Raw genomic sequence first — 25,178 nt, 5'->3', positions numbered from 1 at the left:
GGATTCCTAGGTATTTTATTTTCTTTGAAGCAATTGTGAATGGGAGTTCACTCATGATTTGGCTCTCTGTTTGTCTGTTGTTGGTGTATAAGAATGCTTGTGATTTTTGTCCTACATTGATTTTGTATCCTGAGACTTTGCTGAAGTTGCTTATCAGCTTAAGGAGATTTTGGGCTGAGACAATGGGGTTTTCTAGATATACAATCATGTCGTCTGCAAACAGGGACAATTTGACTTCCTCTTTTCCTAATTGAATACCCTTTATTTCCTTCTCCTGCCTAATTGCCCTGGCCAGAACTTCCAACACTATGTTGAATAGGAGTGGTGAGAGAGGACATCCCTGTCTTGTGCCAGTTTTCAAAGGGAATGCTTCCAGTTTTTGCCCATTCAGTATGATATTGGCTGTGGGTTTGTCATAGATAGCTCTTATTATTTTGAAATACATCCCATCAATACCTAATTTATTGGGAGTTTTTAGCATGAAGGGTTGTTGAATTTTGTCAAAGGCTTTTTCTGCATCTATTGAGATAATCATGTGGTTTTTGTCTTTGGCTCTGTTTATATGCTGGATTACATTTATTGATTTGCGTATATTGAACCAGCTTTGCATCCCAGGGATGAAGCCCACTTGATCATGGTGGATAACCTTTTTGATGTGCTGCTGGATTCGTTTTGCCAGTATTTTATTGAGGATTTTTGCATCAATGTTCATCAAGGATATTGGTCTAAAATTCTCTTTTTTTGTTGTGTCTCTGCCTGGCTTTGGTATCAGAATGATGCTGGCCTCATAAAATGAGTTAGGGAGGATTCCCTCTTTTTCTATTGATTGGAATAGTTTCAGAAGGAATGGTACCAGTTCCTCCTTGTACCTCTGGTAGAATTCGGCTGTGAATCCATCTGGTCCTGGACTCTTTTTGGTTGGTAAGCTATTGATTATTGCCACAATTTCAGCTCCTGTTATTGGTCTATTCAGAGATTCAACTTCTTCCTGGTTTAGTCTTGGGAGAATGTATGTGTCCAGGAATTTATCCATTTCTTCCAGATTTTCTATTTTATTTGCGTAGAGGTGTTTGTAGTATTCTCTGATGGTAGTTTGTATTTCTGTGGGATCGGTGGTGATATCCCCTTTATCATTTTTTATTGTGTCTATTTGATTCTTCTCTCTTTTTTTCTTTATTAGTCTTGCTAGCGGTCTATCAATTTTGTTGATCCTTTCAAAAAACCAGCTCCTGGATTCATTAATTTTTTGAACGGTTTTTTGTGTCTCTATTTCCTTCAGTTCTGCTCTGATTTTAGTTATTTCTTGCCTTCTGCTAGCTTTTGAATGTGTTTGCTCTTGCTTTTCTAGTTCTTTTAATTGTGATGTTAGGGTGTCAATTTTGGATCTTTCCTGCTTTCTCTTGTGGGCATTCAGTGCTATAAATTTCCCTCTACACACTGCTTTGAATGTGTCTCACAGATTCTGGTATGTTGTGTCTTTGTTCTTGTTGGTTTCAAAGAACATCTTTATTTCGGCCTTCATTTCGTTATGTACCCAGTAGTCATTCAGGAGCAGGTTGTTCAGTTTCCATGTAGTTGAGTGGTTTTGAGTGAGATTCTTAATCCTGAGTTCTAGTTGATTGCACTGTGGTCTGAGAGATAGTTTGTTATAATTTCTGTTCTTTTACATTTGCTGAGGAGAGCTTTACTTCCCAGTACGTGGTCAATTTTGGAATAGGTGTGGTGTGGTGCTGAAAAAAATGTATATTCTGTTGATTTGGGGTGGAGAGTTCTGTAGATGTCTATTAGGTCTGCTTGGTGCAGAGCTGAGTTCAATTCCTGGGTATCCTTGTTGACTTTCTGTCTCGTTGATCTGTCTAATGTTGACAGTGGGGTGTTAAAGTCTCCCATTATTAATGTGTGGGAGTCTAAGTCTCTTTGTAGGTCACTCAGGACTTGCTTTATGAATCTTGGTGCTCCTGTATTGGGTGCATATATATTTAGGATAGTTAGCTCTTCTTGCTGAATTGATCCCTTTACTATTATGTAATGGCCTTGTCTCTTTTGATCTTTGTTGGTTTAAAGTCTGTTTTATCAGAGACTAGGATTGCAACCCCTGCCTTTTTTTGTTTTCCATTGGCTTGGTAGATCTTCATCCTTTTATTTTGAGCCTATGTGTGTCTCTGCACATGAGTTGGGTTTCCTGGATACAGCACACTGATGGGTCTTGACTCTTTATCCAATTTGCCAGTCTGTGTCTTTTAATTGGAGCATTTAGTCCTTTTACATTTAAAGTGAATATTGTTATGTGTGAATTTGATCCTGTCATGATGTTAGCTGGTTATTTTGCTCGTTAGTTGATGCAGTTTCTTCCTAGTGTCTCGATGGTCTTTACATTTTGGCATGATTTTGCAGCGGCTGGTACTGGTTGTTCCTTTCCATGTTTAGTGCTTCCTTCAGGAGCTCTTGTAAGGCAGGCCTGGTGGTGACAAAATCTCTCAGCATTTGCTTGTCTGTAAAGTATTTTATTTCTCCTTCACTTATGAAGCTTAGTTTGGCTGGATATGAAATTCTGGGTTGAAAATTCTTTTCTTTAAGAATGTTGAATATCGGCCCCCACTCTCTTCTGGCTTGTAGGGTTTCTGCCGAGAGATCCGCTGTTAGTCTGATGGGCTTCCCTTTGAGGGTAACCTGACCTTTCTCTCTGGCTGCCCTTAACATTTTTTCCTTCATTTCAGCTGTGGTGAATCTGACAATTATGTGTCTTGGAGTTGCTCTTCTCGAGGAGTATCTTTGTGGTGTTCTCTATATTTCCTGAATCTGAATGTTGGCCTGCCTTGCTAGATTGGGGAAGTTCTCCTGGATAATATCCTGCAGAGTGTTTTCCAACTTGGTTCCATTCTCCCCATCACTTACAGGTACACCAATCAGATGTAGATTTGGTCTTTTCACATAGTCCCATATTTCTTGGAGGCTTTGCTCATTTCTTTTTATTCTTTTTTCTCTAAACTTCCCTTCTCGCTTCGTTTCATTCATTTCATCTTCCATTGCTGATACCCTTTCTTCCAGTTGATTTCATCGGCTCCTGAGGCTTCTGCATTCTTCACGTAGTTCTCGAGCCTTGGTTTTCAGCTCCATCAGCTCCTTTAAGCACTTCTCTGTATTGGTTATTCTAGTTATACATTCTTCTAAATTTTTTTCAAAGTTTTCAACTTCTTTGCCTTTGGTTTGAATGTCCTCCTGTAGCTCAGAGTAATTTGATCGTCTGAAGCCTTCTTCTCTCAGCTCGTCAAAGTCATTCTCCATCCAGCTTTGTTCCGTTGCTGGTGAGGAACTGCGTTCCTTTGGAGGAGGAGAGGCACTCTGCTTTTTAGAGTTTCCAGTTTTTCTGTTCTGTTTTTTCCCCATCTTTGCGGTTTTATCTACTTTTGGTCTTTGATGATGGTGAGGTACAGATGGGTTTTTGGTGTGGATGTCCTTTCTGTTTGTTAGTTTTCCTTCTAACAGAGAGGACCCTCAGCTGCAGGTCTGTTGGAGTACCCTGCTGTGTGAGGTGTCAGTGTGCCCCTGCTGGGGGATGCCTCCCAGTTAGGCTGCTCGGGGGTCAGGGGTCAGGGACCCACTTGAGGAGGCAGTCTGCCCGTTCTCAGATCTCCAGCTGCGTGCTGGGAGAACCACTGCTCTCTTCAAAGCTGTCAGACAGGGACATTTAAGTCTGCAGAGGTTACTGCTGTCTTTTTGTTTCTCTGTACCCTGCCCCCAGAGGTGGAGCCTACAGAGGCAGGCAGGCCTCCTTGAGCTGTGGTGGGCTCCACCCAGTTCGAGCTTCCCGGCTGCTTTGTTTACCTAATCAAGCCTGGGCAATGGCGGGCGCCCCTCCCCCAGCCTCGCTGCCGCCTTGCAGTTTGATCTCAGACTGCTATGCTAGCAATCAGCGAGACTCCGTGGGCATAGGACCCTCCAAGCCAGGTGCGGGATATAATCTCATGGTGCGCCATTTTTTAAGCCCGTCGGAAAAGCGCAGTATTCGGGTGGGAGTGACCCGATTTTCCAGGTGCCGTCCGTCACCCCTTTCTTTGACTCAGAAAGGGAACTCCCTGACCTCTTTGGCTTCCCAAGTGAGGCAATGCCTCGCCCTGCTTCAGCTCGCGTATGGTGCGCGCATCCACTGACCTGCACCCACTGTCTGGCACTCCCTAGTGAGATGAACCCGGTACCTCAGATGGAAATGCAGAAATCACCCGTCTTCTGCATCGCTCACGCTGGGAGCTGTAGACCGGAGCTGTTCCTATTCGGCCATCTTCCGCATTATATTTTTTAAAAGTATTACTTTGAGACAGAGTTTTGCTCTTGTTGCCCAGGCTAGAGTGTAATGACGTGATCTCTGCTCAATGCAACCTCTGCCTCCTGGGTTCAAATGATTCTTCTGCCTCAGCCTCCGGAGTAGCTGTGATTACAGGTGGCCGCCACTACCCCCAGGTAATTTTTGTATTTTTATAGAGAAGGGGTTTCATCATGTTGGCCAGGGTGGTCTTGAACTCCTGGCCTCAAGTGATCCGCCTGACCGCCTCCCAAAGTGTTGGGATTATAGGCGTTAACCTCCACACCTGGCTATTTTTTTAAATTAATAAATGATTGTTAAAGCCCTAGAAATCAAAGAAGAGTCTGTGCTCAAGAAATATTTAAAATCTAGAGGAAAGTTGAAATTGGAGAAGTGAAGATGGATGTGGATAGAAGGCTTTTTAAGCCACCCAATAGGTGTTGAATAAAATAATTCAGGAACTCAGTGAGCAAGTCTTCAGTGATAAGAACTGAACTCAGTCTGGAGAAAATTTGAGGTTGAGGATCAAAGGGAAGAAGGCTCTTGGTGAGTTTTAGCATGTAGAAGAGAGCCAGCGAGGAGGGTGGCCACTGTGAGAGCTGAAAAATGAAGTTACCAGGCAGCATTTGAGACAGGCTTATAGTTTGAGTTAACCTCCCGAATAAATGCCGGAGGAGAACGCTACATTCGTTTTCAGAACTGAATGAGTATTTCATTGAAATGTGCCAGTCAATTCTTTGTGCAATTCTTTGTCATTTATTAGAAATTTGAAGAGAGAAAGCGTTAGTAACATTTTTCAGATGCTCTGTGTGGGTTATTTGAATGGCTTTGTAGATAAAAATAGATCTGGGCTGGGCATGGTGGCTCATGCCTGTAACCCCAGCACTTTGGGAGGCCAAGGCGGGAGACCACCTGAGCCCAGGAGTTTGAGACCAGCCTGGGCAACATGGTGCCCCGTCTCTATTAAAAAAAAAAAAAAAAATCTGATTCAACTTCCTTATGATTCTTTATTAGATTTTTGCCTGTGTGTAATTAAAATGAAAATTGCGTTTTCAACAGAAAATTACTATAATTATATTTTGCTTTTAGACTAGTAGGTTCTATTAAATTAGAGCAAATAGGGCAAATGATCTTTATGAAAAGGCCCAGATACTAAACATTTTGGACTTTGCAGGCCAGTTGTCTCTGTCCCAGCTATACAACTCTGCTGTTGTAGTGCATAAGCAGCTATATGTAAATAATGAGCATGTTTGTGTTCCCATAAAATTTTATTTATGGACACTTAACTCTGAATTTCATACAATTCATGTGTCACAAAATATTCTTCCTCTGATTTGTTTTTAAAAAAAGGTAAAAAACATTCTTAAATCACATTCTGTACAAAAACAGATGGGAAGCTGGGTTTGGCCCACGAGCCTCCTGAGTTAAAGGTTTTTAAAAACTAATGTTCTCCTAAGGGCCAGTGCTGTGTCTTTCTGTCTGGATGACTATTAATATTTTGATGTGACCTAGGGAGGTCTTATTTTGTTATAATGAAGGGATTTCTTAGATACTTGAACAACTTTTGGCAGTGGTTCTCACACTAGCGTGCATCAGAATCACCTGGAGGGCTTGTTAAAACACAGATTGCAGGGTGCCCTCCTCAGGTTTCACATTCAGTAGATCTATGCAGCTGCTCAAGAATGTGCATTTATGGCCAGGTGCGGTGGCTCAGGCCTGTAATCCCAGCATATTGGAAGGCTGAGGCGGGCGGATCACTTGAGGCCAGGAGTTCGAGACCACCCTGGCCAACGTGGTGAAACACTGTCTCTACCAAAAATACAAAACTTAGTTGGGCATGGTAGTGCACACCTGTAATCCCGGCTACTAGGGAGGCTGAGGCTTGAGAATTGGCTGAACCTCAGGAGGTGGAGGTTACAGTGAGCTGAGATCATGCCACTGCACTCCAGCCTGGGCAACAGAGCGAGACCATGCCACAAAAAAATAAAATAAAATAATTGCGTGTTTTAAAGGTGAGTCTGATGCTGCTGTTTTGGGACCACACTTTGAGAATTGCTCGTTTGGGTCTCACTCCAACCCAATACTGTGGAAATAACACAGTTGCTTCTTTTACTCAGTGTCCTTAGAGTAACTATTGACTTCTACATAGTTTCTTTGAGACCTTTGAAATTCAAATGGTTCAAAGACCAAAGATATTTGGAACAAAATTCATAACTTCCCCATCTATTGTAGTATTTTTCCTTCATTACTTTCTGTTTTTAAACACTTAAAAACTAGAGATTCATTTATAACAGTATTAGAGAATGAAATGCATCTAGTAGAAATATAAATGATGGAATGTATGTATATATATTAGATACTCATGTATCAGTTTGAAAAATAGTATGTTGCCAGTAACTGGCACTGCATGTTCCTCTCCATCACGTCATCCGTTTCTTTGCTTTTACTATCTGTGTTTGTATCTACAACAATATAATGTCTAGTTTTGCCCACACATGAACTTTATACAACTAGTTTTTTTTTGTAATTCGTGATGAAGTTCTCAAAACATAATTTTTTTACACACACATGCACATCCATTTTGATGAATATAGCTGTGGTTCATTTTCACTGCAGTATTTATTTTATGAGTGCACTACAATTTATCAGTTCCCCCAATGGTGGACATTTGGATTGTTACCAGTATTTTTTTTTTTTTTTTTTGAGATGGACTCTCTGTCGTCCAGGCTGGGGTGCAATGGCATGATCTTGGCTCACTGCAACCTCTGCCTCCTGGGTTCAAGCAATTCTCCTGCTGCAGCCTCCCAAGCAGCTGGGATTACAAGGACCCACCACCACACCCGGCTAATTTTTTTTATTTTTAGTAGAGACAGGGTTTCACCATTTTGGCCAGGCTGGTTTTGAACTCCTGACATCAAGTAATCCACCAGTCTTGGCCTCCCAAAGTGCTGGGATTACAGGCATGAGCCACTGCGTCTGGCTATAGGATTGTTACGAGTATTTTTTAAAATCTTTAAACAATATAGCCACAGATATTTTTGTCTTCTATTCATGTTTTCTAGTGAATAAGCACAACAGTATTTCTACAGCAGAGACCGAGGGAGGGGAGTTGTCTGTCATTATGGAATATGCACATCTTCAACTTTACTATGTAACCATCAATTGTTTCCTAAAGTAAGGCTATATCCACATCTTCACCACACTTCATATCACTAAACTTTTCAATTTCTGCCGATTTGATAGGTTTAAGATGACATTGTGCTTTTATTAATAATTTGCATTTTGTTAATAACTAATATAACATAATTTTTCTTTAAAGGCCTTTCATGTTTCATTTTCTTTGAAATAACTTTTTTTTGCCTGTTTTTTATTAGATTGTTTATCTTGATCCAGTTAATTCAGATAATTTCTTTCCATTGTGGTTACTAATCTTTTGACATTTAAATGTTTTAGAGATATTTCCTTCCATGGCTTACCTTCTCTTTGGCTTTTTATGGTGGTTTTTTTTTTGTTTTTTTTTTTTTGGATAGGTAAACGTTTTACAATTTCTTGTAGCTTAATTTATAAATTACTCTCCTCATAATTTGTGGGGATTTTTTCCTGTGTGTGTCTTGTTTTAAGAAATTATTCTCTCACTTTATGTCATGAAGATGTTTTCCTATATTTTCATCTAAAAGTTTGGTTATTTTTACATTTAAATCTTTAGTCCAGCTATAAATAACTTTTGTGCATGGTATGAAGTATGGATCCAATTTTATTTTATTTTTTTGTCTAGATGACTAGTTGTCTTGATACTTTATTAAACAGTTCATCCTTTTCCTATTGATCCCATTGCCATTTCTTTCATATTTCTTCCTCTGTTCGTTATACTCTCATCTGTTGCATTGGTCAGTGTTTCTATCCCTGTGTCAATACTATTCTGTCTTAATTACTACAGCCTTTGCTTTTTAACAAGTCTTGATATCTGGTTGAGCTTTCTTAAAAAGTTGCTACACCTTGTTTGTAAAATAGGCTCCTGACTAGTTTTGGTTCTTTGTTCTTCTGCATAAATTCGTGTAACCTGTATGGGAAAAAATACTTTGGGGACTTTTGCTTGGAAATGTATTAACAGATTAATTTGGTAAGAAATTACAGCTGTACAGCCGGGCACGGTAGCTCACGCCTGTAATCCCAGCACTTTGGGAGGCCAAGGCAGGCAGATCACGAGGTCAGGAGATCGAGACCAGCCTGACCAACATGGTAAAGCCCCGTCTCTACTACAAATACAAAAATTAACCGGGCATGGTGGCGTGTGCCTGTAATCGCAGCTACTCGGGAGGCTGAGGCAGGAGAATCGCTTGAACCCGGGAGGCGGAAGTTGCAGTGAGCCAAGTTTGCGCCATTGCACTCCAGCCTGGGCAAGAAGAGTGAAACTCTGTCTCAAAAAAAAAAAAAAAAAAAGGAAAAAAAAAAAAAAGAAAGAAAAGTAATTACAGCTGTACAATATTAAGCATTCCTAATCATGAATATGCAGTGTCTTTCCACCAAGTCTTCCTTGATGCCATTCAGTAAAGTTGTTTAAATTTTTGCATTAAGATCATGTATTAATTTTGTTAGATTTATTATTAATCATCTTTTTGCTGTCATTTTCAGAGTTACATTTGAAAACTATTTCTGGCTGGTGTAGAGAATGCAGTTGATTTTTTTTTTTTTTTTTGCTGACCTTAAATTAAGGAACCTTGTTTCATTCTCACCGTTTCTAATAATTTGTGAAGTCTTTCGGGCTTTCTACACAGACTTTCTTCATTTTCTGCAAATAATTATAGTTTTCAGTCTTCTCCATCCATAAAACTTTTATTCTGTTTCTTACTGAGTTGACTGGCTGCAATTTCCAGTCCCATGTGGAACATAAGTGGTGTCTCATTTCTTTTCTTGTTTGAGATGGGGTCTCACTCTGTCACTCAGGCTGGAGTGCAGTGGCGCTATCTTGGCTCACTGCACCCTCCGTCTCCCAGGCTCAAGTGATCCTCCCACCTCAGCCCCCTGAATAGCTGGGACTATAGGCACATGGCACCAGCCTGACTAATTTTTAGTATATGACTTTTATCAGATTTATGAAACTTCCTTTCACATACATATACATATTTTTCTAAGAGTTTTTTCTTTTTAAATAAAAAGAGGGTTTTAAATTTATTAAACGCAATTTCTGAGTATATTGAGGTAACCGTGTGTGTGTACTTTAATTTTTTAATTTTTAAAACTTTTTTGTAGATGATGCTACTAAAAATTTTATTTAAAAAATTTATTTTTAATTTTTGTGGGCACATAAGTATATATTTATGGGGGACATGAGATATTTTGATACAAGCATGCAATGTGTAATAATCACATATGGAAAATGGGGTATCCATCCCCTCAAGCTTTTCTCCTTTGTTTTACAAATAATCTAATTATACCCTTTTAGTTATTTTTAAATGTACAATTAAATTATTATTGATTATAGTCACCTTGTGCTATCAAATACTAGGTCTTATTCATTCTTTCTACTTTTTTTTTTTTTTTTAACCCATTAACAATTCTCATCTCCCAACCTCCTGCTTCCCCACTACCCTTCTTACCCTCCGGTAACCATCCTTTTACTCTCTATCTCCATGAGTTTAATTATTTTTATTTTTAGATCCCACAAATCAGTGAGAACATACAATTTTTGTCCTTCTGTGCTTGGCTTATTTAACTTAACGTTAGCCATCTCCAGTTCCATCCATGTAGTTGCAAATGACAGGATCTCATTATTCTTTATGGCTGAATAGTTCTCCATTGTATGCAAGTACCACATTTTCTTTATCCATTCATCTGTTGATGGACACTTAACGTTGCTTCCAAATCTTGGCTATTGTGAGTAGTGTTGCAGTTAATATGGGAGTGCAGGTATCTTTTTGATATAATGATTTTCTTTTTGGGGGGTATATACACAGTAGTGGGGTTGCTGGATCATATGGTAGCTCCATACTGTTCTCTATAGTGGTTGTACTAATTTACAGTCTCACCAACAGTGTACAAAGGTTCCCTTTTCTTCACATCCTCACCAGCATTTGTTATTACCTGTCTTAATAGGATAAAAGCCATCTTAACTGGGGTAAGATGATTATCTCATTGCAGTTTTGGTTTGCATTTCTCTGATGCTCAATGATGTTGAGCACCTTTTCATATATCTGCTGCCATTTGTATGTCTTTACTTTAAAAAAAAAAACTGTTGGCTGAGTGCAGCAGCTCATGCTTGTAATCCCAGGAGGATTGCTTGAGCCCAGGAGATCAAGACCAGCCTGGGCAACATAGTGAGACCTCATGTCCCACCCTCCCCAACCAAAAAAAAAAAAGAAAAGAAAAATTAGCCAGGTGTAGTGAAGCACACCTGTGGTCCCAGCTTCTCGAGAGGCTAAGGTGGGAGGATTGCTTGTGCCTGGGATGTTGAGGCTTCAGTAAACCATGATCATGTCACTGCACTCCAGTTTGGAGGACAGAGCAAAACCCTGTCTAAAAAAAAAATGTTAATATACTAAACTAGACAGATTTTTTTTTTAGATGAAGTCTTGCTCTGTTGCCCAGGCTGGAGTGTGAGTGGCATGATCTTGGCTCACTGCAGCCTCTGCCTCCAGGGTTCAAGCGATTCCTGTCTCAGCCTCCAGAGTAGCTGGGACTACAGGTGCAGGCCACCACGCTCGGGTAATTTTTGTATTTTTAGTAGAGATGGCGTTTCCCCATGTTGGCCAGGCTGGTCTCAAACTCCTGACCTCAGGTGATCAACCCCTGGCCTCAGCCTGCCAAAGTGCTGGGATTACAGGTGTGAGCCATGGCCTGTACTAGATAAATAGATTCTTTAAAATGTTAAACTAGGCTGGGCGCAGTGGCTCATACCTGTAATCCCAGAACTTTGGGAGGCCAAGGCGGGCGGATCACCTAAGTCAGGAGTTTGAGAGCAGCCTAGCCAAAATGGGGAAACCTTAACTCTACTGAAAACACACACACACACACACACAAAATTAGCCGGATGTGGTGGCATGTGTCTGTAATCCCAGCTACCTGGGAAGCTGAGACAGGAATCGCTGGAATCCTGGAGGCAGAGGTTGCAGTGAGCCAAGACGGCGCCATTGCACTCCAGCCTGGGTGACAGAGGGAGACAACATCTTTTTTTTTTTTGTTTTTTTGAGACGGAGTCTCGCTCTGTCGCCCAGGCTGGAGTGCAGTGGCGCGATCTCGGCTCACTGCAAGCTCCGCCTCCCGGGTTCACGCCATTCTCCTGCCTCAGCCTCCCAAGTAGCTGGGACTACAGGCGCCCGCTACCACGCCCGGCTAATTTTTTGTATTTTTAGTAGAGACGGGGTTTCACCGTGTTAGCCAGGATGGTCTCGATCTCCTGACCTCGTGATCCGCCCGCCTCGGCCTCCCAAAGTGCTGGGATTACAGGCGTGAACCACCGCGCCCGGCCGACAACATCTTAAAAAATAAGTTCAACTAGGTTTGCGTCCCTTATTATATATTCTAACACATAATTTAATATATATTCTTGCTATAACTTGATATATATTCTAACCCATGTTTTACCGCTTCACAAATCCTGAGCCTCCTGTGTTGTGAATATCCAGCTCATGTGATTTTTATGTATCTCACCCTCACTACCCTTCAGTTGTTGCTGCCTTCAGCTAAAATACTGTCATCTAATCTCATGGCGCCACCTGGTGGCAAAGCTTGGAAATTTCTGACGTCTCTTCACCTTTCTTTCCCTGTTAGGGAAACTCATACATGCAGTTTTCTCCTTCAGTTCTATTCCCTCTCTTGTGCCTTTCATCTATTAACTTTACTCCCAAATCCTCCTTTCTCATGCTCTCCTAAATTTTCTCATTATTTTCATGAAAAATAATTCTCTTCCTTTGCTCTCTCTGCTCCTTTATGAGTCTAAATCTACATAAATAGTACTACTAGTTAATTACAGTGAGAATAATATTACTAGTGACTATGGAAAAACTACAGCTATACATTTTGAAATGACATTTCTTTCTTTCTTTTTTTTTTTGAGACGGGAGTTTTGCTCTTCTTGCCCAGGCTGGAGTGTAATGGCCCGATCTCGGCTCACCGTAACCTCCAACTCCCAGGTTCAAGCGATTCTCCTACCTCAGCCTCCTGAGTAGCTGTGATTACAGGCATGCGCCACCATGCCCGGTTAATTTTCTTATTTTTAGTAGAGACAGGATTTCTCCATGTTGGTCAGGCTGGTTTCGAACTCCCGACCTCAGGTGATCTCTGCCTCGGCCTCCCAAAGTGCTGGAATTACTCAGCCTGAAATGGCATGTCATACAATAAAGTGCCAGCCAGACTAACCTTCAAAGTCTTTGAAAATAGTTAGAATTCCCTTTAAAATGTTCTTAAATTTCAGGTACTATTGAACCATCGAATTATTTCTGGCCAGGTTAACATCAAGCTCAAGTATTAAAGAAGAATTATAAAACCATTAATAAATGTCATTGTTTCTATGTTCCTTTATTACAATATTTGACAAATTTGGAGTTTCTACTGTATTTTACTGCAAAGACTCAGCTTTTCATTATGGGTTAAACTGCCTAGAAACAAAATCACTCTTCATGACGTGGTTTCCATGGGAAACAGCCCACCACAGCTGCCCTTTTGGTTCATAACTCATTCGTAAGATAGAGATTGCTAGTAACTGCATTTCTAATTGTTTTACCCACAACGTTAGAAAATACTGTAACCAGTATTCTCCCCAGTCAGGGAACTGACTCATGGATACGTTTGGCCAGTTTAGCAGTTTCTTTGTCGAGTTAATTCTGACTTTGTTTTATCTCTAAGGGATATATCGGAGAATGGCAGGTGAGTCAGCTGAGGAAGACAGACCAGAGAGAGTAGGGCGGAAATTGACCTCTTTAATTCCGGCAATGCCAACGTGTCTGCAGAGGAGGTAGTTTTCATGGTTTGTTTGTCTTAACCTATCCAGTCTTTTAGTAGGCAGGTACTGAGAATTTGCTTATTCAAAAGCATAGCAACTATTGATTTCAGAGTAGGCACTATAAAGTATTTTGGATCCATTAGTCTGGTTGCTACCTGAAAATAACTTTAACAATGGCTAGGTTAATCAAAAGAGAACTTCACATAAAATATAAAATCTGGTAGAACACATTACTGAATGACATGAAGTTCTGATTTTTATGGCTTTAAGACAAGACCTACTATTCTAAATAATAGGTCTTATTATTGAAAGAGACTAGTTAGCTTGTGTAGAGTTGCTGCACTATTTGAAGTCTAGCATCTATTTAAAAGGAAGGTTTAAAGTTATTTTTATTTCCACATTCTAATCGTGGAGTTTCAAAGGTGGACTGGAAAAAAAAAGAGGTTAAAGATTAGGCAGACAGTTTGACAATAACAAGCCCTACATAATCCAGGCTGACAAGAGCGCCCTGATGTTGCAATGTGCTGAGCAAGCAGTCAGCCTGCCCATTCAGCTTCCTACTGTGTTCTTTTGCTAAATGCTTTCTAATCTGTTAATGTCTCTTTTGAAAGGTGGGGACCCAAACTGTATGCATTGTTCCAGATGCGCTCTTGCCAAAGCAGCATAAAGCAAATGTAACCCTTAGGAAGAAGGCTCCCTCCCTCACTAGGTAAGTACAACTGGCAGCCGTGGCCAGGGCGAGCTCACCTGCCCACTAGACCTGCCACACCTTCCACTGCCAGGATGCTGGTGGGACCTCATAAAATCTGAACCTGTTCATCCACAGGACCTGTGGATTTCAAGTCAAAGGAACTGATCAAGAGCAACCTCTATCTTTACAGCCTCTGATTCCATCCCTTCCAGGTTCTTTCCCAATAGTTTGCATCTCTTGGGCTCTTTGCCAATCAAGGACATCATCCTCCAATTTAATAATTTTGAGGTGAGCTAGAATTTATTAAAATGATGTTTTACCTGTAATCTTGGTGAGCTGATTGGACCTCCTACTTTAGGGGATTCTCTTACCTTTAGAAAGAGCCCTCTCTAGCATTGAGAATGAAAGTATTATGGTGCAAGTTCTCTTATGACACTTCTGTTCTGCTGGGAGGCTTTTCTTCTTTTTAAAAAATCCATATTCAGGCCCGGTGCGGTAGCTCATGCCTATAATCCCAGCACTTTCAGAGGTGGAGGCAGGTGGATCACCTGAGGTCAGGAGTTCAAGACTAGCCTGGCCAACATGGTGAAACCCCGTCTCTACTAAAAATACAAAAAAAATTAGCCAGGAGTGGTGGTGCATGCCTGTAGTCCCAGCTACTTCGGAGGCTAAGGCAGAAGAATTGCTTGAATCCAGGAGGCACAGGTTGCAGTGAGCCGAGATGGCACCACTGCACTCCATCCTGGATGACAGCGAGACTCCGTCTCAAAAAAAAAAAAAAAGACATATTCAGATTTACTTAAAAATGAAGTTTTGTACATGCACATTGAGTAGAACAGTGGCCCCCAACCTTTTTGCACCAAGGACTGGTTTCATGGAAGACAAATTTTCCATGGGCTGGGAGTGGGGTTAGGGGGTGGAGGGGATGGTTTTGGGGTGAAACTGTTCCACCTCAAATCATGAGGCATTAGATTCCCATAAAGGAGCGTGCAACGTGGAACCCTCGCATGCGCAATTCACAATAGGGTTCGCTCCTTTGAGAATCTAATGCTGCTGCTGATCTGACAAGAGGCGGCGCTCAGGCTGTAATGCTTGTTCACCACTCAGCTTCTGCTATGCCACCCAGTTACTAACAGGCCACACACCGGTACTGGTCCTCGGCCCAGGGGTTGGGGATTCCTGGAGCAGAAGAATTAAAGAATTGGTTAATAAGCTAGGTTAATATAGTATTACGTACTGACCTGAATTTGGTAATATTTAAAAATCATTTTTCAATATGATTACCATGATAACAGGTTTTTAAATTCTTTTTTTTTTTTTGGCAGAGACTATTTGACTCATCCCATTTGTGAATAAAACCACAACAATGTTGTTTATGTTGTAAATCTTGAGTTCCCCCAACTTGCTGATTAAGCCTCCCAAAGTTCTCTAAACCTCCTTCTAGCTAAAGGTCAATATATTTGAGATAATATTTAAAGATGTAGAACCAATGTTCTTTATAGAAATATTATGTTTTAGACTTATTTATGTGACCAAAAAATGGTCACATGTGTTCATTTAAGGTGGGGAACTTTTAGAAGCAATTTGCTTCTTTGGCCTTGAATTTGGCCTGCCCTGAAATGAGTTTAAGGTCGTGCAAGATTCTCTCTGATATTTCATGACACTACCAAAACACTTTCATTGTTTCAAAGTCCACTTGAAATGCTACGACACATCCATCATCATTTGCTCTCACTCTCTTTGAAACGGGTCTAGCTGAGAATGCAGCTGGTCTTATTTCTGATATTTGAGCTAAAATCCTGGGTTAAAGCACATTCTTAATGTGCCATAGATTGCCGCAAACAATACTCTTCTTAGCTATTTATCTTTAGCCATTTCTTCCAGTGCAGAAATTCATTCATGTAACTCTTTCCATTTTGTCAACTCGTAAAACTCCCCAAAGTAAAATCTACCTGATCTTTTATGATTTTTCCTCCTTGATTTTCATCTGTTAATGTTCTTTTTAGAGCAAATCCTTTGAGTGAGTTTGACTCTGAGCTATTGTCGTCAGAAGTAGGAAAAGAAAGTTTCTGCATGAAAAGTCAAGATCAAATGACAGAAAGAGATTTTGAATTATCTAGACATGAATTTATGAAGGGATCCACAGAGTTGGTGGTTGCCACATCCTCCAGCTTGAGGTGTCACATAGTTGGCACCCTTGGAAGAACTGCTGGGCCTCTCCATAGTTGATTATAAAATTATTGACTCAAGAGAAAGAACAGGGACTCTTGAGTGATATTCTGGTCCGTCTCCCACTGCCCCCAGGGCTTCTCCACAGCACTGTCATCCTATCTTCCTCGTGACTAGGGGCCTGTAGGATTATGGTGACATTAAGGAATTAAACGTGACATCTAAAGCCATGGACAGGCCAGGCGCTATGGCTCGTGCCTGTAATCCCAGCACATTTGGAGGCTGAGACAGGTGGGTTGAATGAACTCAGGAGTTTGAGACCAGCCTGGGCAACATGGCAAAACCCTGGCTCTCCAAAAAATACAAAAAGTTATCTGAGCATAGTGGCACATGCCTGTGATCCCAGCTACTCGGGAGGCTGAGGTGGGAGAATTGCTTAAGCCCAGGAGGTCGAGGCTGCAGTGAGCCAAGATCACACCCCTGCACTCCAGCCTGGGTGACAGAGCGCGACCCTGTCTCAAAAATAAAATAAGCCGTGAACAAGATAGAACTGACTGGTTTCCACATGAATAGGACCCCTACAGCCTTGGGACTAGACTGTACCCAAATTACTAATCAACCCCAAAGGCTGGCACAGTCTGGTGTATTTAGACTCATGGGCCTTTTTTCTCAACCTTCAGACCTTTCTCTGAGGCTCTGAGCTGATTTTAGCTGAGGAGGCCAGAGTAAACCCAATCTGCAGGTCCTCCCTCCTGGATTCCTGAGTTGGGAAGGGGCCTGAGGTGGATCAGACGGAGCTGGTGTAAATAAGGTGAACTCATTCCCTAAGCACACACGCCCCGTGGCTGCTCAACAATTTCTCTTGGGATTCACGTCACTAAGGTGTATGTGACTGTGACATGAAAGAGAGAGTGTTTATACCGTCATCTTATATCCACATCATAATTCTGGATCAGAACATTGCAAAATCTATATGTGAGACTCCTTTTGAGGCCAAAAGTAATTCTAACCAGGCTGAGGTCAGAGTGTAGAGTTTGTGGACGCACCTTTATTTTGATACAATCTGTACATCATTACATTTCCTCACTGGCATTCCATTCCCCTTCATCACTCAACCATCAACTAACCATGACTAAATGTTAACTTAGAAAATGTGCAAAGACATTCACGGTCATGCCTTTTCAACTGAATGTTGATAATACGAGTGTTTGAGTTGAGTTTTCTTCTTTCTTGCCTGACTTTCCTATTCACTTTCTGTGTCTTCATGCAGGCCCCTGGCTACTGACTTATGGGAAGCTTTAGGATAAGGACATACCTGGTGTTCTGAATGTGTATATCCCCCAAAGTCTGCAATCTCAGCTGGAACTGGATGGACCAGTATTCCATTACCCAGGGCCCTGGCTCATGGTTCTCTCCTCTTCTCAGTTTACTGTTGGATTTCCCTTTCTTGCTATTCTCTTTCTCTCCAGTCCCCTCTCAATTGCCTTTCCTAAAGACAGACCTTAGCAAGATGGGCCAGGACTTGGGACTTCGCACGGCACCCTGCAGTCCCAAGCCAGCATCTACTGCACCCCATCTTCAAGACTCTATCCCCCAAACATGCTGGAAGGCATCAGCTTATGAGAACCCACTTTTTTCTGCATGACTAGCTTGTAAGGAAGAATCTATGGACAGGATTTCCAAGAATTTCCCACTTTTTCAAAAAAATGTATGTGACTTATATTTGGCTTCAATCCAAGAGCAAACTCAGTGGTGAACAGCTCCATTTCTGTGCACATGTTGGTGGAATCTGCAGAAATCGATGCAACATTTCTTTCCTGTCTGGGCTGTTTGTATAATTGTATATAAATGTAGCAATAAATATATTCTAACATCAGCCTGAGCCGTACTGCGCACTTGATTCTGCATCCTGGTGGTAGGCGGTGAATATCGCTTGCCTGCCCCATCTCAGGTTCCCATCTTCTCTGATTTCAGTTACTTCGGACCTGGCCAGTGTTTGGAGAAAGAGGGTTGAGGAGAGTTCAGTGGCAGAGCTGGGACGTGAAGCAGCATTATTAATTCATAAGATGGCACTAGTCCTGGCACTTTGAGGTGTTTTGAATGTCCAAGGACTGAAGCTTAGAGGATTGGGTGACAGTTTGTGACATGAGTCAGCTGCATTAACAGTCACTCTGGCTGGGCACGGTGGCTCATGTCTGTAATCCCAGCACTTTGGGAGGCTGAGGTGGACAGGTCACGAGGTCAAGAGAGCGAGACCATCCTGGCCAACTTGGTGAAACCCCATCTGTACTAAAAATACAAAAATTAGCTGGGCATGGTGGTGTGTGCCTGTAGTCCCAGCTACTCGGGAGGCTGAGGCAGGAGAATCGCTTGAACCTGGGAGGTGGAGGTTGCAGTGAGCTGAGATCGCACCACTGCGCTCCAGCCTGGACAATAAAGCGAGATCCTGTCTCAAACAAAACAAAACAAAACAAAAAACAACAAAAAAAATCACTCTTACAGCCTTCAAGAGCATGTTGTGCTGTGATAATATTTGACAGGTATTTGCTGGGCACAAAGGTACCCCTTAAAGATTTTCTGAAAAACCCCACAAAATACGCCAACATGACATAGGATTTTCCATCTGTCACTGATGTTTTTCAAGGATATTAAGTCTAGTTATTTTAGAGAGAAACTCCTCCTACAGGTGACACTAGGCAGATACAATATTGTTTGTCTAATATCAAGGAATATTTATACCCAAGTGGTCTCTTGTAATTTATGTAAAATCTTTGGTTATCAGGCACTTTTATAACTTAAAGGATAACCACATAGTTGTGGTTTCTTATCAAATTATGGTTTCTCAGTCCTCTCCTTGATTATAAGTGGAAGTTGGCATAAAATCATTCAGTCATAAGACCTGGGAATGCAATGAAACGAAAAGTTGTAATATCTGGCTGGGTGCAGTGACTCACCCCTGTAATCCCAGCACTTTGGGAGGCTGAGGTGGGCGGATCAGTTGAGGTCAGGAGTTCCAGACCAGCCTGGCCAACATGGCAAAACCCCGTCTCTACTAAAAATACATAAATTAGCTTGGTGTGGTGGCAGGTGCCTGTAGTCCTAGCTGCTCGGGAGACCGAGGCAGGAGAATCGCTTGAACCCGGAAGGCGGAGGTTACTGTGTGTCAGGATTGCGCCACTGCACTCCAGCCTATTGTTACCCTATGGCAGGGGCAAACAGCTCTTGCAAGATTACTTTTTGTGTATTAAAAAATATAGTCTGGAAGAGAATTGAGGAAATCATCTGTCAAGCTCTTTAAAACACTGAACAAGTAACTCTGAAGAGTTGTGCCACATCTGTTCTTACTCTCACCTTTTAATAGATATATCAGGGAACCTGAGGCTCCAGGTCAAAAGATAAAGAGGGCACAGCATGGGCCGCTGCCTTCAACAGCTAATTCCTGTGCAATGCACTGGGCAAAAACCTTTTCTACATATGGGTTTTTCTAGCCAGGACTGGTGATATGAAGGGACGTTATTATAAAATGTATGGGACAAATTACCAATTGCTTCGGTTTATAATGCAGTAAGAGAGAATCCCAATTAGAGATAATGCTGTATAATCAAAAGTTTGGTTTATGAAGCTGTGAAGGATTGAGAGTTTTCAGCCTGTGGGTGTTAAAACCTGGGCATTTGCTGCGGCTCTGCCACTAATTAGTAGTTGGAATTTGGACAAGTCACTCCAACTCTCAGGGCCTCCGATTCCTCTGCTGTAAAATGAGGTGTTTGGACTAAATGATTTCTAAGGTTCTTTTTGTTCTTAGAGTGTCTTCTTTGGAAAAGGGAAAGGAGTAGCATTTTCATGTTAAACAGGAAGGTCATTAGATGGCAAAAATGTGCAGTTGAGAGGAGAAAATAGTTTATTCTATTTTGTTTTGTAATTTCAAGATTTATTTTAGATGTAGGGTGTACATGTGTAGGTTTGTTACATGAATTTATTGCATGATGCTGAGGTTTGGGGTATGAATGATCCTGTCACCCGGGTAGTGAGCATACTACCCAATAGGTGGTTTTTCAACCCCTGCCCCCAACCCTCTCTCCAATCTCTAGTAGTCCCCAGTGTCTATTCCCATCTTAATGTCCACGTGTACTCAATGTTTAGCTCCCACTTATAAGTGAAAATATGTGGTATTTGGTTTTCTGTTCCTACGTTAATTTGCTTAGGATAATGGCCTCCAGCTGCATTCATGTTGCTGTAAAGGACATGATCTCATTCTTTTTTATGGCTGCATAGTATTCCATGGTGTATATGTACCATATTTTCTTTATCCAGTCCACTGTTGATGGGCATCTAGGTTGATTCCGTATCTTTGCTATTGTGCGTACTGCTGTGGTGAACATGTAAGTGCATGTGTCTCTCTGGTAGAGTGATTTCTTTTCTTTTGAATATATACCCAGTGATGGGATTACTGGGTCAAATGATAGCTCTGTTTTAAGTTCTTTGAGAAATCTCCAAACTGCTTTCCACAGTGGCTGAACTAATTTATATTCCCACCAACAGTGTATAAGAATTCTCTTTCTCCACACCTCACCAGCATCTGTTGTTTTTTTTTGACTTTTCAATACTAACCACTCAGCCTACTGTGAGATGGTATCTCATTGTGGTTTTGATTTGCATTTCTCTGGTAATTAGTGATGTGGAACATTTTTTCATATGTTTGTCGTTGCTTGTATCTTCTTTTGAGAAGTGTCTGTTCATGTCCTCTGCCTACTTTTTAATGGAGTTATTTGTTTTTTGCTTCTTGAATGATTTAAATTTTTCAGAGACTCTGAATATTAAATCTTTGTGAGAAGCATAGTTTGAGAATATTTTCTCCCATTCTGCAGATTGTCTGCTTACTCTATTGATAGTTTCTCTTGCTGTGCAGAAGTTCTTTAGTTAAATTAGGTTCCACTTGTCAATTTTTGCTTTTGCTGCAATTGCTTTTGAGGACTTAGCCATAAATTCTTTGCTAGGGCCAGGTTTTCTTCTAGAATTTTTATAATTTGAGGTCTTACATTTAAATCTTTAATCCAGCTTGAGTTACTTTTTGTATATGGTGAAAGGTAGTGGTCTAGTTTCATTCTTTTGCATATGGATAGCCAGTTATCCCAACACCATTTATTAAATAGGGAGTCCTTTCCCCGCGGCTTATTTTTGTCAACTTTGTCAAAAATCAGATGGTTGTAGGTGTGTAGCTTTATTTCTGGGTTCTCTACTGTGTTCCATTGGTCTGTGTGTCTGTTTCTATGCTCATATCATGCTGTTTTGGTTATGGCAGCCTTACAGTATAGTTTGAAGTTGGGTTATGTGATGCCTCTGGTTTTGTTCTTTTTGCTTTGGATTGCTCTGGCTATTTGGGCTCTTTCTTGGATCAATATGAATTTTAGAATAGCTTTTTCTAATTCTGTGAAAAATGACCTTGGTAGTTTGATAGGGATAGTATTGAATCTGTAAATGGCTTTGGGCAGTATGGTCATTTTAATAATATTGATTCTTCCTATCCATAAGCATGGAATGTTTTTCGCTTTGTTTGGATCATCTATGATTTATTTTAATTTTTGTTTTATTTTGAGACAGAGTCTCCTCTGTCACCCAGGCTGGAGTACAGTGGCATGATCTCGGCTCGCTACAACTTCCACCTCCCAGGTTCGAGCTATTCTCCTGCCTCAGCTTCCTGAGTAGCTGGGACTACAGGCACACAGCACCACACCTGGCTAATTTTTGTAATTTTGGTAGAGATGGGGTTTCACCATGTTGGCCAGACTGGTCTTGAACTCATGACGTCAGGTGATTTACCTGCCTTGGCCTCCCAAAGTGCTGGGATTACAGGCGTGAGCCACTGTGCCTGGCACCTGATTGCTCTTGCTAAGGTTTCAAGTACTATGCTGAATAGGTGTGGTAAGAGTGGGCATCCTTGTCTTGTTCCTGTTCCTAAGGGGAATCCTTCCAGCTTTTGCCTGTTCAGTGTGGGTTTGTTATAGATGGCTCTTATTATTTTGAGATATGTTCCTTTAATGCCTACTCTGTTGAAGGTTTTTATCCCGAAGGGATATTGGATTTTATCAAAAGATTTTTCTGCATCTGTTAAGATAATCATATCATTTTTGTTTTTATTTCTGTTTATCTGGTAAATCATATTTATTGATTTGTGTGTCTTAAACCAGCCTTGCATCCCAGTAATATAGCTGACTTGATCATGGTGAATTAACTGGGTTTGATTTGCTGATATTTTGTTTTGGATATTGTGTCTGTGTTCATCAGGGATATTAGTCTGTAGTTTTCTTTTTTTGTTGTGTCTTTGCCAGGTGTTAGTATCAGGGTTGTGCTGGCTTCATAGAATGAGTTAGGGGGGATTCCCTCTTCCTCAATTTTTGGGTATAGTTTCAGTAGAATTGGTATTAACTTTTCTTTGTACATCTGGTAGAATTCAGCTGTGAATCCATCTGGTCTAGAGCTTTTCTTGGCTGCTGGGTTTTTTATTACTGATTCAATTTTGGAACTTGATACTGCTCTATTCAGAGTTTCGATTTCTTCCTGATTCAATCTTGGGAGGTTATGTGCATCCAAGAATTTATCCCTCCTCTTGATTTTCTAATTTGTGCTCACAGATGTGTTGATAATAGTCTCTGAAGATCTTTTGTATTTCTGTGGGATCAGTTGTAATGTCACCTTTCTCATTTCTGATTGTGCTTATTTGGATCACATCTCTTTTTTCTATTAATCTAGGTAGTGGTCTATTGATTATTTTTATTCTTTCAAATAACCAACTTTTGGTTTTGTTGATCTTTTGTATGGATTTTTGGGTCTCAATGTCAGTTCTGCTCTGATTTTAGTTATTTCTTTTCTCCTGCTAGTTTGGGGGTTAGTTTGTTCTTGTTTTTCTAGTTCCTGTAGGTATGATGTTAGATTGTTAATTTGAGATATTTCCATCTTCTTGATGTAAGCATTTATATTTATTTATTTATTTAAGATGGAGACTTGCTCTCTATCACCTGGGCTGAAGTACAGTGGCACAGTCTTGGCTCACTGCAGCCTCCGGCTTACTGCAGCCTCTGCTTCCCGGGTTCAAGCAATTCTGCCTCAGCCTCCCGAGTAGCTAGGATTACAGGCACGCACCACAATGCACGTCTAATTTTTGTATTTTTAGTAGAGACGGGGTTTCACCATGTTGGCCAGGCTGGTCTCGAACTCCTGACCTCAAGTAATCCACCCACCTTGGCCTTCCAAAGAAGTAGGCATTTAGTGCTATAAACTTTCCTCTTAACACTGCTTTTGTTGCATCACAGAAATTTTGGTATGTGTGTCTCTGTTTTCATGTATTCCAAATAATTTTTTTTTTTTTTTTTGAGATGGAGTTTCGCTCTTGTTGTCTAGGCTGGAGTGCAATGGCACGATCTCGGCTCACCACATCCTCTGCCTCCTGGGTTCAAGCGATTCTCCTGCCTCAGCCTCCCAAGTAGCTGGGATTATAGGCATGTGCCACCACACCTGGCTAATTCTGTATTTTTAGTAGAGATGGGGTTTCTCCATGTAGGTCAGGCTGGTCTTGAACTCCTGAACTCAGGTGATCTGCCCGCCTCGGCCTCCCAAAGTGGTGGGATTACAGGCATGAGCCACCACACCTGGCCAAAAGAATTTTTTTGATTCCTGCCTTAATTTCATTGTTTACTGAAAAGTCATTCAGGAGCAGTTGTTTAATTTCCATGTAATTGTGTGGTTTTGAGAGATCTTCTTTGTACTGATTTCTGTTTTTCTTCCACTGTAGTTCTAGAGTATGGTTGGCGTGACTTCAGGTTTTTTAATTTATTGAAACTTGCTTTTTGGCTGAGCATGTGGTCAATCTTACAGTATTTTCTGTATGTAGATGAGAAGAATGTATATTCTGTGACTGATGGGTAGAATAGTCTGTAGCTGTCTATTAGGCCCCATTGGTCAAATGTCAAATTTAAGTCCAAAATTTTTTAGTTTTCTGCCTTGATGATCTAATGCCGTTGGTGGAGTGTTAAAGGACCCCACAATTATTGTGTGGCTAAGTATTTTCATAGTCCAGAAGTACTTGTTTTATTAAGCTGGATGCTCCAATGTTGGGTGCATATATATGTTCAGGATAATTAAGTCTCTTGTTGAATTGATCCCTTTGTCATTATGTAATGTCCTTGTCTTTTTTTTTTTTTTTTTTTTTTTTACCTGTTGTTCATTTAAAGTTTGTTTTATCTGATATAAAACTATTGACTCCTGCTCTCGTTTATTTTCCATTTGCATGATAGATCTTCCTCCAACCCTTTACTTTGAACCTATGGGTGTCATTAAATGTCGGTGGGTCTCTTGAAGATAGTAGATGTATGGGTCTTTGGTTTTTTTAAAATCTAATTTGTCACTCTGTGCTTTTTACGTGGGGCATTCAGAACATTGACATTCAATGTTAACGTTGATATGTGAGGTTTGGATCCTATCGTGAAGTTATTAGCTAGCTATTTTGTAGTTTCTATTGTGCGGTTGCTTTATAGGGTCTGTGAGCCATGTATATAAGAGTGTTTTGTGGTGATAGGTATTGTTTTTTCATTTCCATGTTTAGAACACCCTTAAGGATCTCTTATAAGTCTGGTCTGGTGGTAAAAAAATTCTCTTAGTGATTGCTTGTCTATAAAAGAGGTTATTTCTTCTTTGCTTATGAAGCTTAGTGTGGTAGGATATAGCATCTTTGTTGGAATTTCTTTGAGAATGCCATAAGAAGCCCCCAGTCTTTTCTGGCTTGTAAGGTTTCTGCTGAGAAGCTCCCTGTTAGCCTGTTAGTTGTGTTTGGTTACACGAATAAGTTCTTTAGTGGTGATTTCTGGGATTTAGGTCCACCCATCACCCGAGCAGTGTACACTGTTACCCAATATGTAGTCTTTTATCCCTCACCCCCCTCCCATCCTTCCTCCCAAGTTCCCAAAGTCCATTGTATCATTCTTATGCCTTTGCGTCCTCATAGCTTAGCTCCCACTTATAAGTGAGAACATACGATGTTCACTTTTCCATTCCAGAGTTATTTCACTTAAAATAATGGTCTCCAGCTC

The 25,178-nt window shown here is 40.9% G+C and overlaps 1 protein-coding gene across 3 annotated transcripts in view; it reads left to right on the top strand.

The window, feature by feature from the left end:
• RDX (radixin) overlaps positions 1–25,178 on the top strand; it is a 109,331-nt gene that overhangs the window by 66,058 nt on the left and 18,095 nt on the right. Inside the window, exons 14-15 of one of the 3 annotated variants that reach the window (XM_034933637.3) lie at positions 13,850–13,947; positions 17,369–17,980. In XM_034933637.3, the coding sequence (XP_034789528.1) occupies positions 13,850–13,916 (67 nt within the window). In that variant the 3' untranslated portion in view covers positions 13,917–13,947; positions 17,369–17,980. Of the gene's footprint in view, positions 1–13,849; positions 13,948–17,368; positions 17,981–25,178 lie in introns of those variants that run through there. The other 2 variants (XR_008620258.2, XM_034933638.3) reach the window with 2 other exon arrangements.

This window comes from Pan paniscus, chromosome 9 (genome assembly GCF_029289425.2).
Source record: "Pan paniscus chromosome 9, NHGRI_mPanPan1-v2.0_pri, whole genome shotgun sequence".
In the NCBI taxonomy this organism is placed as follows: domain Eukaryota; kingdom Metazoa; phylum Chordata; class Mammalia; order Primates; family Hominidae; genus Pan; species Pan paniscus.
Note: the sequence above shows the minus strand (reverse complement) of the source record. Positions and strands in the feature narration are given on the sequence as shown.